The sequence below is a fragment of the Physcomitrium patens genome, chromosome 8 (assembly GCF_059467195.1).
Source record: "Physcomitrium patens ecotype Gransden chromosome 8, ASM5946719v1, whole genome shotgun sequence".
NCBI lineage: Eukaryota > Viridiplantae > Streptophyta > Bryopsida > Funariales > Funariaceae > Physcomitrium > Physcomitrium patens.
Genome location: NC_143417.1, coordinates 386,405 through 400,281, shown reverse-complemented (window position 1 = coordinate 400,281; position 13,877 = coordinate 386,405). Strand labels below are relative to the sequence as shown.

Genomic DNA, 13,877 nt, shown 5'->3' with positions numbered 1-13,877 from the left:
CGGAAGGGAGCAATTTCATATTGATGCTTTACTAGTTTAGCAGCATCTATTTCAATAATCCCCAAATTTGGGCATGGAAGTAATTTAAACAAGAGTTGGTGATCGGAGCTGCAAAGTGGGAGTTCATGCAAGCGGAGGTGGCAAAAGGGGGCGGAGTCGATCCGAGCTGGCAATAAAGGCCGAGCTGGATCCGAGCTGGAAAGGCCACGTAGGAAAAGGGAGGGGTGGGTATGAGGAGGTGGCCGCAGTCCCTGCCAGCCACCGGCTGCGCGGGGACGAAGAGGGGGGCCATTGCAGATGAGGCACCATCGCGGAGTCCCAATTCTCCATGGATCCATCTGCGCCATCTCTCCGACCGACCTTATGCGTAGCGGGGGACGCCGATGCTGTTGTTGTTGTTGTTGTTGCTCCTCTGTTGTAGAGCCGCTCAGCTAGAGGCTTTCGTGTGCTCTCACTGCTCGGCATACCTTGGGTAGGGCAATAAATTCGAGTGCACTCCGTGCATTTTCTTCTCTTGTTTTGGGTTTTGTAAATCTTCTTTTTGTCCGACGTTGCATGGTGAGGTCGTGCCGAGTTTATGGGTAACGAGTAAATGATTTCATCTCTTTCCCGTAGACTTGTAATGTTCGAGTAGAATTTTTCTAGTTCGTCAAAGTGGCAATACATGTGAGGATTGAGTTTACAGCTCTGTGATGCATATTGGACTGTCTCGTGACTCCTGTGAGGCATTGGCTTATTACAGATGCGGCGTAGAGCAACATCGTTTTGGGATCCAAACTCGAGCTCGAGAAGTGATCTCTTCATGGAATGATAAAAGTGCCCCAGCTGTCTACATTTTTGAGATTTTAAAGCCTTAGTGTTTTTGTGGGCGGTGGTTGAATTGAGACATTGCAAGCTGCGATGGTGTTAGCAGTTTCGCCCGCGGTGGCTTCCTTTTCGGGTACCGCTGCGGCAATTGGCACGCGATCTAGTGGTGGTGAGCGATTTTCTGTGGGATTCTCTTGCTTGCCGTTGTGGTTGTGGTTTGAGGTTTATTGACAGAGTGAGCTAAAGACAATCCCTGAGCCCAGTTTCGGTATGTAACTTTTACGTCATTCGGCAGGTCTCGGTATTGCAGTTCGGAGAGCCGAAAGCGAAACAAGACTATATTTTCGAAGAGGAATAAGGTCAGAGGGGTGGCATGGTAGATGCTCAATTGCTTTACTACATCAGTATTTAATTCTTGTTCACAGTCTAGTCTTATCTTGCTGCCCTGATGTGAGCAGGTCCTCACATTTGCATCATGTTGATCCAGTGGTCTCCTCGCGCGGTTTTTCCTCAAGCGAGGGTATGCTATTCTCCCTCTGGTTCCATTCATGTTTTGTTTGTAGAAGAATATGGTTTATTTGATTTGAGATACGGACAAGCAATCTTTAAGAGGTAGTCCTCCAATTGACTCTTGTATCACAAGCCTACAAAACCTAAGCGATTACATCAACGAAGTATGACAATGTTAGCGACATCATCTCCGTGGAATAGGTCTTACCAAAATGTGATTGCTGCAGTATATCCCTGCACATGATTATTCTCCTTTGTACTTGTATCTGCGTAATTGCTTACTTTCAATGGACATGTATCCCGTTTGTATTGACTTCACATGCATACTCTCTGGATGGCACAGCAGACTCGTATTTAGCCTGTAGCTGAACACCGTCACTTAGGGCGTTGGGGGTTGATGTCTTCACGAAGCACCATTATTGTAAATATAATACCATTCAACTTGCATGCATGATCTAATTACATGTATTTGAGCAGGACGGTCAGTTCCTACATGCAGTGCAAGTCAGGAGGTGGCTGCCACGGCCGAGAGTGCTGTGGCAGGTGAGGTCACACAGTTTTCAGAGCTGGCTCAAGCAAAAGTACTATCGATCGTGGGTGCTGGAAGCGTTAGCCCCTTTAATGGCAATTCTTGGGAAGATGTCATGCGGCACATGGTACACACTTCATGGAAGAATTTTTCCTCCCAAGCTCGTCCTCTTAATTGACATAGGCATTGTTTCTCGTCAAGGTAGCATTGTCACATGCTGTCCTCGTTCATCTGTTTCTTCCAGCCCTTTGGATATTAGTTTACTAGTCATTGGTGCGTTCGAAATGAGCAATTCATCGGTTTTTTACCAGGATTTCATGGTTGCTGTTTTCAGGCACAACGGATTGGATTCATCGATACGAATTTCGAGATGTTGGTTCTTACTGAGGAAGCTTTTCTCGCCGAGGGCAAAGAATTTGATGCAGATGTTGCCATTGTCATAGCTGTCAGAGACGTGGAAGTTGCGGAGCAGCTACAGAAACGCTATCTCCAGAATGTGCCGACTCTAGTTTCTTTTGATTCAGCCCCTAACTTTGAAACTCGGTTGGGCAGCTTAAAGGTAAAGCCTGTCGACCAAGTTGAGAAAATGCTTGGGTCGTTTCCAGGAAGCAAGAGAAAAGACGCTATGAAGGTTCTAAGTTTAGTGGAGGAAGCTTGGGAACGGAAGAGCAGCGATGATGTCCGGTTCGCGCTGCTTGTGCTCATTGATTCATATGTGACTCCGGTGACCTTACTGAAGAACCTTCGTGCAACAAGTTTAGCATCCGTTCAGTGTATGGTGAAAAACTGTCGATCTCAGATTTTGTCCTGTATCCTGGACCCCAATTGTCGCCAGGCCCTCAACTGTCTGCAGAGTTGTGCACCGACGGACCAGGTGTGCAGCTATCGATGTATAGTCTCATATGAAAGCGAAAAACTTGAGGCATTTACACTGTGCGTATTACAGAAGCACAACTGCCTCGGTCTCTCTGCAGATATTTTAATGCAACCGGACGTGCAGCCAATGAAACTTTTCCGTGGTAATCCTGTGACTCACGAAATCGCGGAGGATTTGTTCATTGGATGGCTTGGACGTCCGAACCCGGATTCTTTAGCGACACCCTTGAAGTACAGCTGGAGAGTGGTTGCTGGACAAAATGCAGCCTATGATCAATTCCCCTGTCAATTTCAGATATTCTATCGGGGGAAAGCAAAGGGATCCATGTGGTATGACCCCGTATTCCAGGTACATAAACTCCTGCTGTCCCCATCTTTGGTTATCAATCCCTTACTGCCTTATTGCAGGATCATCGGATGCCTGTAGGTTCTCTCAATTGGCGGGGAAGGCTGCACATGAGGACTCTGCTGTAATTCATTGTTATTCAAGTTGCTTACCTCGGGACAAATATGTTGATGGCAAACCTCGCAACTTGTTAAAAGCCGTGAACAGTTTGTCAGAACAAAAACCTGAGCTTTACATTCAGAAGTCAACATGGATTGTAAGAGAAAGCCTTACCCCGGTTGTCTAATTTTCAGGTTCAAACTCTAGACGGAAAACTGGTGTGGAGGCGGCGGCATTACCGCGTCAAGCGCGACGTTGTGCCAGGCACCTTCTACTTCACCGTCCTCGACAATGGTGTGATTTCCAAGGAGTTTTGGCGCATTGTGGATGTGAAGGACGATTTATCATGGGGTTTATTCTACTATAGTGGAGCTGCAGCCGCTGCTGGGCAGTCATACACGGGTGCCATACTCGTGACGCAGGATGGGTCATGGCCCCCTGAGAGCGAGGCTATACGGCTCAATTCTGCACTTGATAAATGTGGAATCAAGGTTTGGGAACTGTACCGAGTGAACAATGCTGGCTGCTCAAATCCACCCCTTAGCATCCCTGAAGGCTCTTCGTTGCACTCAGTAATCACTTGAGACCGGGAATTAGTCAGGTTCTCGCTTATCGCTTGTATATACTGTATGTTCGAAAGTGAAAAACGAATCAATTTTGTCAACATTTAGTTTGCTCAGATTTCAGAGGAGTAGAGTGGTTTCTTTTTTTTTCTCCTTATGCCATCTATGTGGTAAAGACAAAAAGCAGCGTACAGTATTGATTGCTGTTGGGTGGAGCATACAAATATCAAGATGTATCGTATTTCGAAATATCATTGTGATATTTTGGCAGTGTCTCGACTTTTTAGTTGTGAACAGTTACTGCATGCGCCATTGCAAGTGTGTTTGGAGCTATCTTGTCCAATCTATTTTTTAGTCACTCACACATGCTAGGAATGCAGTTTATTAAAGTGTTCAAAACATAACAGTTTTCTATTTCTCTGATGTCTTTAATTCGACTATTTCTCTAAATGTTGAGATTTGCGAATAAAACCGTACATGCTAGTAAGTACGAAAATATATACAGTCAGGCACCATCTCAAAGATTGCTCTCCATCCAAAATTCTCTACTACAAGAGTGTGAATGAAGTGATATCACTGTTAGAAACCTGTACAAAAATGTTCAGATCAGTTACTTTGGCTATTCATTGAGAGGCTGCTTGCATTGTTCAAGGTCCACAAGCAATGGGAGCTTGACTGTTGTGCTTCGTTTCCAGACATGATGCACCCGGTGAACAAGGCTGAAAACCTGGTTGGGGAGTCACTAAGTGGAATGAATTTGAGTGGAGGATAGATAAGCAGGAGTAAGCAATACCTTCTTTCTGTTAATCAGAATTTGAAGATAGATCATATCACGCTATTCCTCAATGACGCTGCATGATGATTACTTTCAACATAATCTCCATGATAAAAAAACAAGTTACTGGACATATATTTTGTCAAATTTAAGCAATTTATGTACTTGTGGTATATGATTGAATTGCTGCTACCGTGGTTATTTGGTGATAATGGTACATGTTTCATTTATTGAGTATGAGCGTGTGTTTTTGATATTCGTATCTACCCTCCAAAAGTACAATTATGTTGTTTTCTTTCCATAATTGGAAGTTTTCTTGGAATGCTTAGATATTAAGAAAACACAAAAATGATTTATTTTTATCTTTATCTTCAAATAAAAAAGGTTTTACAAAATAATCAACTTGGTTTAAGTTAATTGGTTTTTAAAAAGCAATATAGACTTAAACATATATTAAAAACAATTTGGAGTCAATAGTAGTTTGTATATATATGCTCAATTATTTTACATATATTCTTATGATATGTGAATAACATTGACTTTTTAAAAGAATGGCTTTAGTAATGTTTTTCATTTTGTAGCATGAAAAACATATTTTATTATTAAATTAATCAAAGTTTTTGGAAGTATCACTATAAGAAAACTTCAGCAATTAAGATATTCTTTAAAATAAGATAGGATTTATTTTAAAGAATATAGTACATATATACATACATACATACATATTAGTAAAAAAGATTGAACATATAAATAAGCACATTTGTTTTTACTATGTACTTATATATATATATATATATATACATATATATGTAAATTTTATAGTAAAATTGGTCTAATTTGTCTTTAAAATATTTTTGTTGATGAAATTTATAATTACTACAATATACTTCAATTTTGTATAAGATTTATGAAGCTAGAGCAGTGAAATAAATTCAAATGAAAAAATATGAACATATTTATCAAATTTAAATATTACACACATATAAATAGATCAAATTTTACTTTATAATAAAAGTTGTAGTATCATACAATTGTATAGTACTACTAAAGATTGTCAAGGTTAAGGACCTCAAAGATTTTGTTAATGGCCTCCATTATGCTCTTATCTTCCAAACTCTAAAATATAATACCTACTTCACTTGCACTAATCACACATAATATGGTTAGTATTGCATAAAATTGTTACCTTAAATCAATATTTAAATTACTGATGATAGTTTCTACCACTAAATTCTTCTGTTAGTGACTGCCAATATTTTAAATTGCAATGTATTGGTGGTGGTCTCTACCACTTATTTTCTCCAACAGTGTTTGTCACCACTTTATGCCCATTTCTCATTTCCTATTTCCTTTAGTGGTGATCGTCACCACATTGTGTCTATTTTCCATTACCACTTAGTGGTGATTGTCACTACTTTATGTCTATTTTCCATTTTTCCTTAGTGGTGACTATTTTCCATCCATTTCACACCCATTTTTTATTATATATTTTTCTTTGGTAGTTAAATCTATGCCTTTTATTTATTTATTTGTTTATTTGACTAACCCATTTTTTTCAAATATCTTGCCTTGGTGGTAACAGTCACTGCTGTATGTATGTATCTATATAAATATATATATATATATATATCTTTTTGCTGTTCTTGTCACCATCATACACTAGAAGAGTGCACTACTCCACTAATAGTGAGTTTTGTGGAATTACAACTAGCTAATGTCAATAAAAATAAATAAGATAAATTAACATAATTTTGAATAATTTTGAAATAGTTAGGTAATTAAATTTTTTTAGTATAAATAAGAAATTATTATTAACTTTAGATTCACTTCTATTAGAAACAGATAAAATAAAAACAAAAGTAAAAAAATTTAATTAAAATAATAATAATAAAATAAAAAATTACATAGAAATAAATTGAATTGAAATAAAATTATCACAATAGGAGGTTAGGTAAATTACGTCGTTCAGAGTTTAGGGTTTAGGGTAAATTACGTCGTTCTCGATACGCACTCGCCATATAGGCGAAGCGAAGGAGTAATGCTGTATTTCCGAACCCAGAAGATGGTTTCACTGCCTCTGTTTTCATCCCCTGGAGAAGCGCGGATTCACAACTGAGCTTGTGTGTTCCACGTCGTTTTTCAGGAATCAGGATTGAAGGTACGCATTATCGCCCACCTGGGATTTCGAAATACATTGCTTTAACTCTGAAAACTTGGGTCATTGATTTCTTGTTGTCCAGTTGAGCTGTGGAATTTTTTGACGATTTCTTTTTAGTGCGGAAGGCTTCGTCTCGTGATTCGGGGTTGAAAGGAATGCGAATGCCTCGGAGCTCATTCTCGCACCTGTTAATTTGTATGATGTTAAGTACGTCTATATTTCTATGCATTAAAGATGACCAGCACTTGCAGCATGTGACGTCGAATTTGCAAAATTAGGTCCTCTCGTCGATGTATACTAGGAGTTCCTTTTGTTGTCTGTTCCTCGGAGGCACGAATACCAATGCTTACTTTCATGTAATTAATGTACTAAAACCTTGATCTGTTAAAATCACAGAAAAATAGTGACTGTTTATAGGATTTTCCTTATGAAATGGTAATGTGCGTGATCATAACTAGCTGAGCAAGGCTACTTGGTGCTCATGACATTATAGGATCAGAAACGAAGAGCTAGCTAACTCTAAACCTCTGCTATTGGTGCGCCAATATTGCAACCGAATGATTGAATGACATGTATTTTTTTGCTCAGACCCTCGTGTCATGTGCCGACACAGCAATGGGGAGAGCATGTGGTCGAACCTTTGCACTGTCTTTCCTGGGTGTAGTCTTGCAGCTTGCAGGCCTTGTACTCTTTGTTCTGGGCTTTTTCCCGGTTAAACCGGCACTCACAGGCAGCAGGCAAGCATCTTATCCATTGCTAGTTCATGGTAATCTTCCTTGATTAGGATATTTTTAAGCAATGTAGGCCATTCCTTTGAAATCATGGTGAGTTTCAGCTCTCTGTTTCTGTCTATATAATCGACTTAAACTCACTCCTTACCTCAATGCAATGACAGGTTCATTCATTAAGTACTTACAACCTTATTCTCACATGATCGATTTCCTAGGTTCCTTGCAGTGGTCTTGAAAGTGCCATGCCGAGCTGCCACACGAACCCTCACGTCAGTGATGAAGAATTCTCTCAGGTGTCGCGGGTTTCCTATCAGGTTCAGTCTTTCTTTATCTAAGATGATCTTATGCTGGACTTTGAGTGGCGTTTTCTGCTTCTATTTATTGCTGTTAAATCTGCTCTGGTTTTATGATTGACTTGTTTATGGAGTAATCGCTACTAGAAGCTCATCTTTAGGTGCAGAAGCGCCAGAGTATCTGTTCTCAGAATTATACTAGGAAGATTTTACCCTTACATTTGCGAAAACTTCGCCTCTGATGTTGTAGTCATCAGAGAAACCTGTCACCGTACATGAAACACGACGAAATAACAATTTTCCGTTCCATGCCTGGTAAGTACACCTTTTGAAAGTCGTCTTGTAATTACCAGGAAGCAAGTGGTGTTCCTCGACAATTCGATCGTCTTGTCATTATGGTACTTCCCCTCTCTGACCAATTCCTGGTCCTGTTCATTTATTTAGATGTGTTTGGCGGTCACTAAAGACTTGTTGATACACTACTATTATTGTTGGTTCATCGATAACACCATTGTTTGTTGGGAATAGATTGTGGATGGCATGCCTGCAGAATTCGTACTTGGTAGAGGGGGTCATCCTTCACTTCCTGAGTTGGTTGCTGCCATGCCTTTTACGCATAGTTTAATATCGGCCGGGAAGGGCCTTGGATACCATGCTAAAGCTGCACCCCCGACTGTAACCATGCCTCGTCTCAAGGTAAACATGAGAGCCGTGTCGATTATTAAATTAATGGAATCCTATCTGTCGGAAGTGTTCACTGTGCTGATATTAAATGAAAAATATCTACCGGCTGTATCTGCCTTGCTTAGATGGCTTAAACACAGGACAGAACCCATGTGCGAAATGCTTTATGTATCACTGGAATCGTTCTATATGCCGCTAGTCTGTGTGCGTTAATGAAGACTTCTGGAGAAACCATGTCGCAAAATTTAAGTATACATGTAATATGTGTTATTGTACTGGGTATTTTGGGTAGGCGATGACATCTGGAGCCATAGCTGGATTTCTGGATGTGGCATTCAACTTCAACACACAAGCCTTACTTGATGATAATCTTGTGGGTGAGTTTACTACCATTTTATCGGTTTTCACCAGGTCTAGGATCCCTGAATCAAGCCAATGCAGGTACTTTACTGCATTCAACAGAATCCTTTTGTGGCCTGCTTATGTTCAGTCATAATTGCATGTCTGAGAGACGGATTACCGTGGACAATGGACTAGACCAATTGGCAAGAGCAGGATGGAAAATGGTCATGCTGGGGGATGACACGTGGCTGAAGCTCTTCCCGGACAAATTCATGCGCTATGATGGTGTCAACAGCTTTTTCGTAAGAACTCGACTTTACGAACATCTACCTAAGATTTGTGTCCATTCCCTTATCTGATTTCTTATCTGTGCATAACACTTCTTTGAAGTTGTCAACATTGGTTTCAGTTATGAGCACTATTTTGCTAGTTAGTATTTGCTTTTGGTTATCTGTATTGATCTAGGAAACTCAAATCTTGATTTTACTGCTTGATAACTGATATTTTCAGGTGAAAGATACTGTGGTGGTGGATCACAACGTTACCCGCCATTTGAATGTAGAGCTCGCAGCCACTGATTGGGATCTCTTGGTACGAGTGTCCTCCACCAGATGGTTATTAATATTGAAACCGTGAAGTTGGTGCCAACTGAGTTGGAAACGATGAATGTATTAGATGTAGACTCATTGCACTGTAGACTCATGTAAAGAACTAACAGTTTATCCTGGATACAGGTGCTTCACTATCTTGGGCTTGATCACGTTGGTCACCTTGGAGGTCGTAGCAGGTAAATTTCCAGCTAATTCTTTGCACACCGTGGTTTGTTGTGTTGGTTATTTCTACCGTGGTGATTATGTTGGTCATTTTCTGAAGAGTGAAGAACCTTTTCAAGACTAGGTTTCTTTGTATGCATGAGTAATTTGCTAGATCCTGTCGATTTTCTTTTTGCTACCCAGCTCTCATGTTCTGCTGCTGGTGATCATGTTATTCCACTCCAGCTCATTGGTGGCGCCTAAGTTGAAGGAAATGGATGACGTCATTCGAAGAATCTACGATAAGTTGATTAAGACTTCGGGTGACCGTCGTACTCTACTGGTCTGTAATACTTTCTTAGTTCTGTATTTTAGATTCGATGATTACGTGAGTTCATTATGTTTATTTCTCTTTTATACATGGATTAAGTTGCTGATGTACTACAGAGACTTCCCCTTTCTTGCAGTTTCTAACCACTAAGATCATGTCCGTTTATTATGTTTTCATCAGATGATGAGGCATTATCATGTTTTATGCTACTTGCTAATAGAAACTGTGATTTTTGTGTGTAGTTGGTAGCCAGTGATCATGGTATGACAGAAGGTGGAAACCATGGTGGTGCGTCGTATCAGGAAGCAGATGCTCTAGCTTTATTTATTTCAGAAAGTGATTCTATCAACATGTTTATGGACAAGAGGCAACACGAATCTACCTTAAAGCAAAACAAAGGTGTTGCCACTTCCTCTGCCTGGCCATCGTTCCAAGTAGATGTGGTGCCAACATTGGCACTACAACTGGGTGTTCCAATACCAAAAAATAGCGTTGGAGCTCTGCTTCCTCAACATTTTTCTTCACTGACTTGTGAGTTACTGCTTACTTTTTATGTTCTCCAAGCTAAATTGATCAGTTCTATTTTTATTTTCTTGTAAGACTGTCTTCTTAAAGAGAAGGCTCTAGAGTCTTCGCTCTTCTGAATCGAAACGGAGACTGACTGGCATTTTCTATTAACAGCTTCACACCTGCTAGCGAAGATCTTGCCAGTCTGTTTGTGTCAGTAAATCGCTCCTTTTAGGGTTTATCGCAAATATTATCACCCCTGATTTGCACTTAATTTTATGCACTTTTGAATTATATTGAACCTCGACATAAACATGAACTTGAGTACCATGACTGTAAAATTTACATTGATGCACGCATAACCTACTAATCAATCTTCATCGTTATGCTTTTTAGGTTGCAGTTGCTACAGGTCTGTTTTTTGCTATGAGTTTCTATGTATATCTTACTGAGTATTCTTGCAACAGCCAAGGAACAGCTGCGAGCATTGGAGTTGAACGCTTGGCAACTTTTTAATCTGGTACATGTGCGGTCTCCAAGGTCCCAGTGTGTCAATGACCTTTGCTCAAATACATCTGGAAATGTGGATGGTGGATCCAACTCCGATTTTTCAATGAGTTGGAGAACAGAGAAAGACAAGGAGGTGGAAGTGTTTTGTAAGCTCTTCATGCAAGCAATTCAGCTCCACTCTTCTTGGAGGCATATGGATAACGACAGCGTAATCAGGTAAAATATTTCAAACGAATGTATTTTGTGGGACAGCGTTATCCCTTCGTTTTCTGGTTCTCCTTAAAGTATAACGAACACATGCTCTGTGGGTACACCTTCTGATACTGAACTCCTTGATTGCATGTGGTTGTTTTAACCAGTGAAGCCAAAGGATTTAGTGAATTTGAAGCTGCAAGAGACGCATATTTGAAGATGCTGAAGTCTACTTCAGAGTGGCTTGCGAAGGGCACAACTGAGGTCAGTTTCTTCTCCCTTTGAAAATACATCCTAGCGGCTGTTCATATATAGCTATATTTTGTGTGGTTAGTTTATGAGCTAACATGCCTTTGTCTTTTTGATCTTACAGAAGAACATCCTACTTCTTCTATGTGGTGGAATTTTAATGCTGCTTTCACCTGTAATTCTTTTCTCGACACTTCTCTCAATTTGCGAAGCCAAGTCGGAGAGGAATCAGCTGAAGATTAACTCCCCTAATGTTGATGCCTCGGGTGATTTTTTGTTTGAGAAGTTGATAGTGATTGGGGGTGTCTGTATCCACGCTGGGAGCTTAGCATCATCTTCATTTGTCGAAGAGGAACAGTATACATACCACTTTTTGGTTTCCACTTTGTGCATTGCTCTCTTTCGACACGTACTACAACAGCCTTTTCAACTGTTGCCAGGGTCAAGTCAAAGACGAGCTCAGGCAAATGATTATGGGAAGTTCTCAGATAGCATACAGAGGGCTACGTTCACTAAAGTTTCATCTGGGGATGGAGATAATGCAGCAAGATTTCTTGCTGTGTCTGTGATTCTTTTAAGTGGAAGAATAATACGGGCATGGCACCGCAGTGGGGTGAATTGGGCACACCTACCCGATATTGCAAAATGGCTAGACGCAAACGACGTGCAGATTTCTACTGCTCTTAGATACACAGCGCTTCTTTTCACAACTACAAGTAGCTGTCTGTTTATTCTTAAATCTTCTCGACGACATCTTCTACGGAAACTGATAGCCTGTTGCTTATGTTTATCCGCTACATTGATATTTGTATATGTGGATTCAGAATCCCATCAAGTACCCACGTTGTTTGGGACAACATCATACCCGGAACAAGTGCCTACTTTGTTGGCTCGTTCGGTGTTTCTAATACTTGGGGTAACTGCTGCACTTGCGGTCACTCTTATGCCTTGGATTGAACCACTTCAGTTTGATGAGGACACAAAGACGGCTAGCTATCCCAGTCAGGAAATCAAGAGAATGTGGGTGGATTTTCCTCTGGAAACTGGCATAACATCAGCACTGCAGTCGACAGGACAAGTTTTAATCTCCTGTTGGTGTTTGTTACAACTACTTCTACAGCAGACTGTGAATGCTGGACCAGTAGCGTTGCTTCTGATACAGCTTCTGGCCACAGTCACATTCTTCAGGCGAAGGAGCAACAGATATGAGCTGTGGTTTCAGGTATAAAACATTCTGGAAAAGGTTTGTGTGTTGTGTCGTTGCATGAATATGTTTCAAACCATATCACGTAACAAGAGCTATCGTAGCCCCCATGCAATACAAGCCTAAATGGCTGATAACGAATTTTATTGCCAACTGAACAGGTATTAGCGTTGCAATGGATGGGAGGATCTGGGCATTTTGGGCTTGGTAACAGCAACACTCTCGCTACTGTTGATGTAGCTGGTGCTTATATTGTGCGTCTCTTTCTCCTTTCTTTCGTTCTAACAACAAAAATAGAGAAATACCCCATTGCATTTTCCTTTATTGTCGAATTTATCATGTGCTAATTTACAAACTAATTGTTATATTTCTTGATACAATCCTAATGAATATCTATGTGAGCACTTATTCAGTCAATAGTAGCAGTCATTCGCTAATGAGGTGGTTTGTTTGTGGAAAGCAGGGCTTGTCGTCTCATTCCACGATCTTATCTGGGCTCCTAGCATTTATTATTACTTATGCATCGCCATTCCTATTCCTTTTAGGAATGATGTTGCTACAAAGTCCAGTACCAAAGAGCATTGAGGCCCATACTTTTCAAGGGCTTGGCCCTTCATCTTGGTTACTGGAAATACTTGCAGTGCCATGCATTGTCCCTGTGGCTTTGAATGGTATTATAATGGTGGCATTCACAGCTATCCTCACAGTTATGCAGGATCACTTATTTGTGTGGAGCGTTTTTTCCCCCAAGTATGAACTTCCCCTCTTTCTCAACGTTTCGGTCGTTTTGTCTCATACAATGTGCTGCATTCTATGTGAGTTTGAATGTGACATGTGTGGTGTTGCAGGTATTTATATGTTTGTGCAGCAACTGTTTGCACTGCTATTGGTGCATTTGTATACGCTTCAACCTCAATTTATTACAATTTTATTATTTCGCGGCGGTCGCATCACTTGGAGCTCAAGAAAACTAAATTTCAATCCAGTAAAAAGACTTTGTGACAAAAGATTTGTGAGCTCAGTCAAGCATCCAAATTGTGTCTATTCTTTTTTCATCAACCTTGAAGCAGTGTTCTATTCGATTTTGAATACATTCAAAAGATCATTGTTGTTTGTTAATGAATTTCGAATCTAGTTTTTTTAATTAATTTTTACTTAGTTCAGTAAATGTTTTAAACCGAAATGAAATACTAATTCATTGAATTTCAAAAGTATGATGGAAATGTGTTTTATGTCCTGTTACATGATACAATCAAATTTTATTAGTATATCCACTTGTAATACTTTTGCAATTAGATACTTCAATAGATAATGTGTAATATAAGAAATACAAAACTAACAGGTTATCTTTTTATTTTTCCATTAAATTCTTGTTTGTATCTTGTTTTGTCAACACAAAAAAAATAATTGAATTGAAAC

The 13,877-nt window shown here is 40.0% G+C and overlaps 2 protein-coding genes across 6 annotated transcripts; both read left to right on the top strand.

The window, feature by feature from the left end:
* Positions 1–307: 307 nt before the first annotated feature.
* On the top strand, positions 308–4,000 carry LOC112285398 (uncharacterized). 2 transcript variants are annotated; one of them, XM_024526190.3, is made up of 7 exons: positions 308–472; positions 743–976; positions 1,103–1,166; positions 1,266–1,327; positions 1,795–1,973; positions 2,181–3,071; positions 3,362–4,000. In XM_024526190.3, the coding sequence occupies exons 2-7, from the start codon at positions 901–903 to the stop codon at positions 3,749–3,751; spliced, it is 1,662 nt and encodes a 553-aa protein (XP_024381958.1). In that variant the 5' UTR covers positions 308–472; positions 743–900; the 3' UTR covers positions 3,752–4,000. The 2 variants fall into 2 exon arrangements, with proteins under 2 accessions (XP_024381958.1, XP_024381957.1); XM_024526189.3 differs by having other exon boundaries at positions 1,233–1,327.
* A 2,505-nt stretch (positions 4,001–6,505) lies between these two features.
* Positions 6,506–13,672, top strand: LOC112286044 (uncharacterized). Of its 4 annotated transcripts, none has more exons than XM_024527564.3 (17): positions 6,506–6,663; positions 7,252–7,400; positions 7,621–7,708; positions 8,041–8,085; positions 8,216–8,383; positions 8,664–8,748; positions 8,909–9,015; positions 9,224–9,304; positions 9,448–9,500; positions 9,712–9,808; positions 10,039–10,327; positions 10,771–11,029; positions 11,173–11,269; positions 11,379–12,476; positions 12,620–12,712; positions 12,922–13,208; positions 13,307–13,672. In XM_024527564.3, exons 2-17 carry the CDS (start codon positions 7,279–7,281, stop codon positions 13,458–13,460), a joined length of 3,123 nt encoding a protein of 1,040 aa, XP_024383332.1. In that variant the 5' UTR covers positions 6,506–6,663; positions 7,252–7,278; the 3' UTR covers positions 13,461–13,672. The 4 variants fall into 4 exon arrangements, with proteins under 4 accessions (XP_024383332.1, XP_024383334.1, XP_024383333.1 ...); XM_024527566.3 differs by having other exon boundaries at positions 6,562–6,663; positions 7,610–7,708; XM_024527565.3 differs by lacking the exon at positions 6,506–6,663 and adding an exon at positions 6,742–6,870.
* The last annotated feature ends 205 nt before the right edge of the window (positions 13,673–13,877 follow it).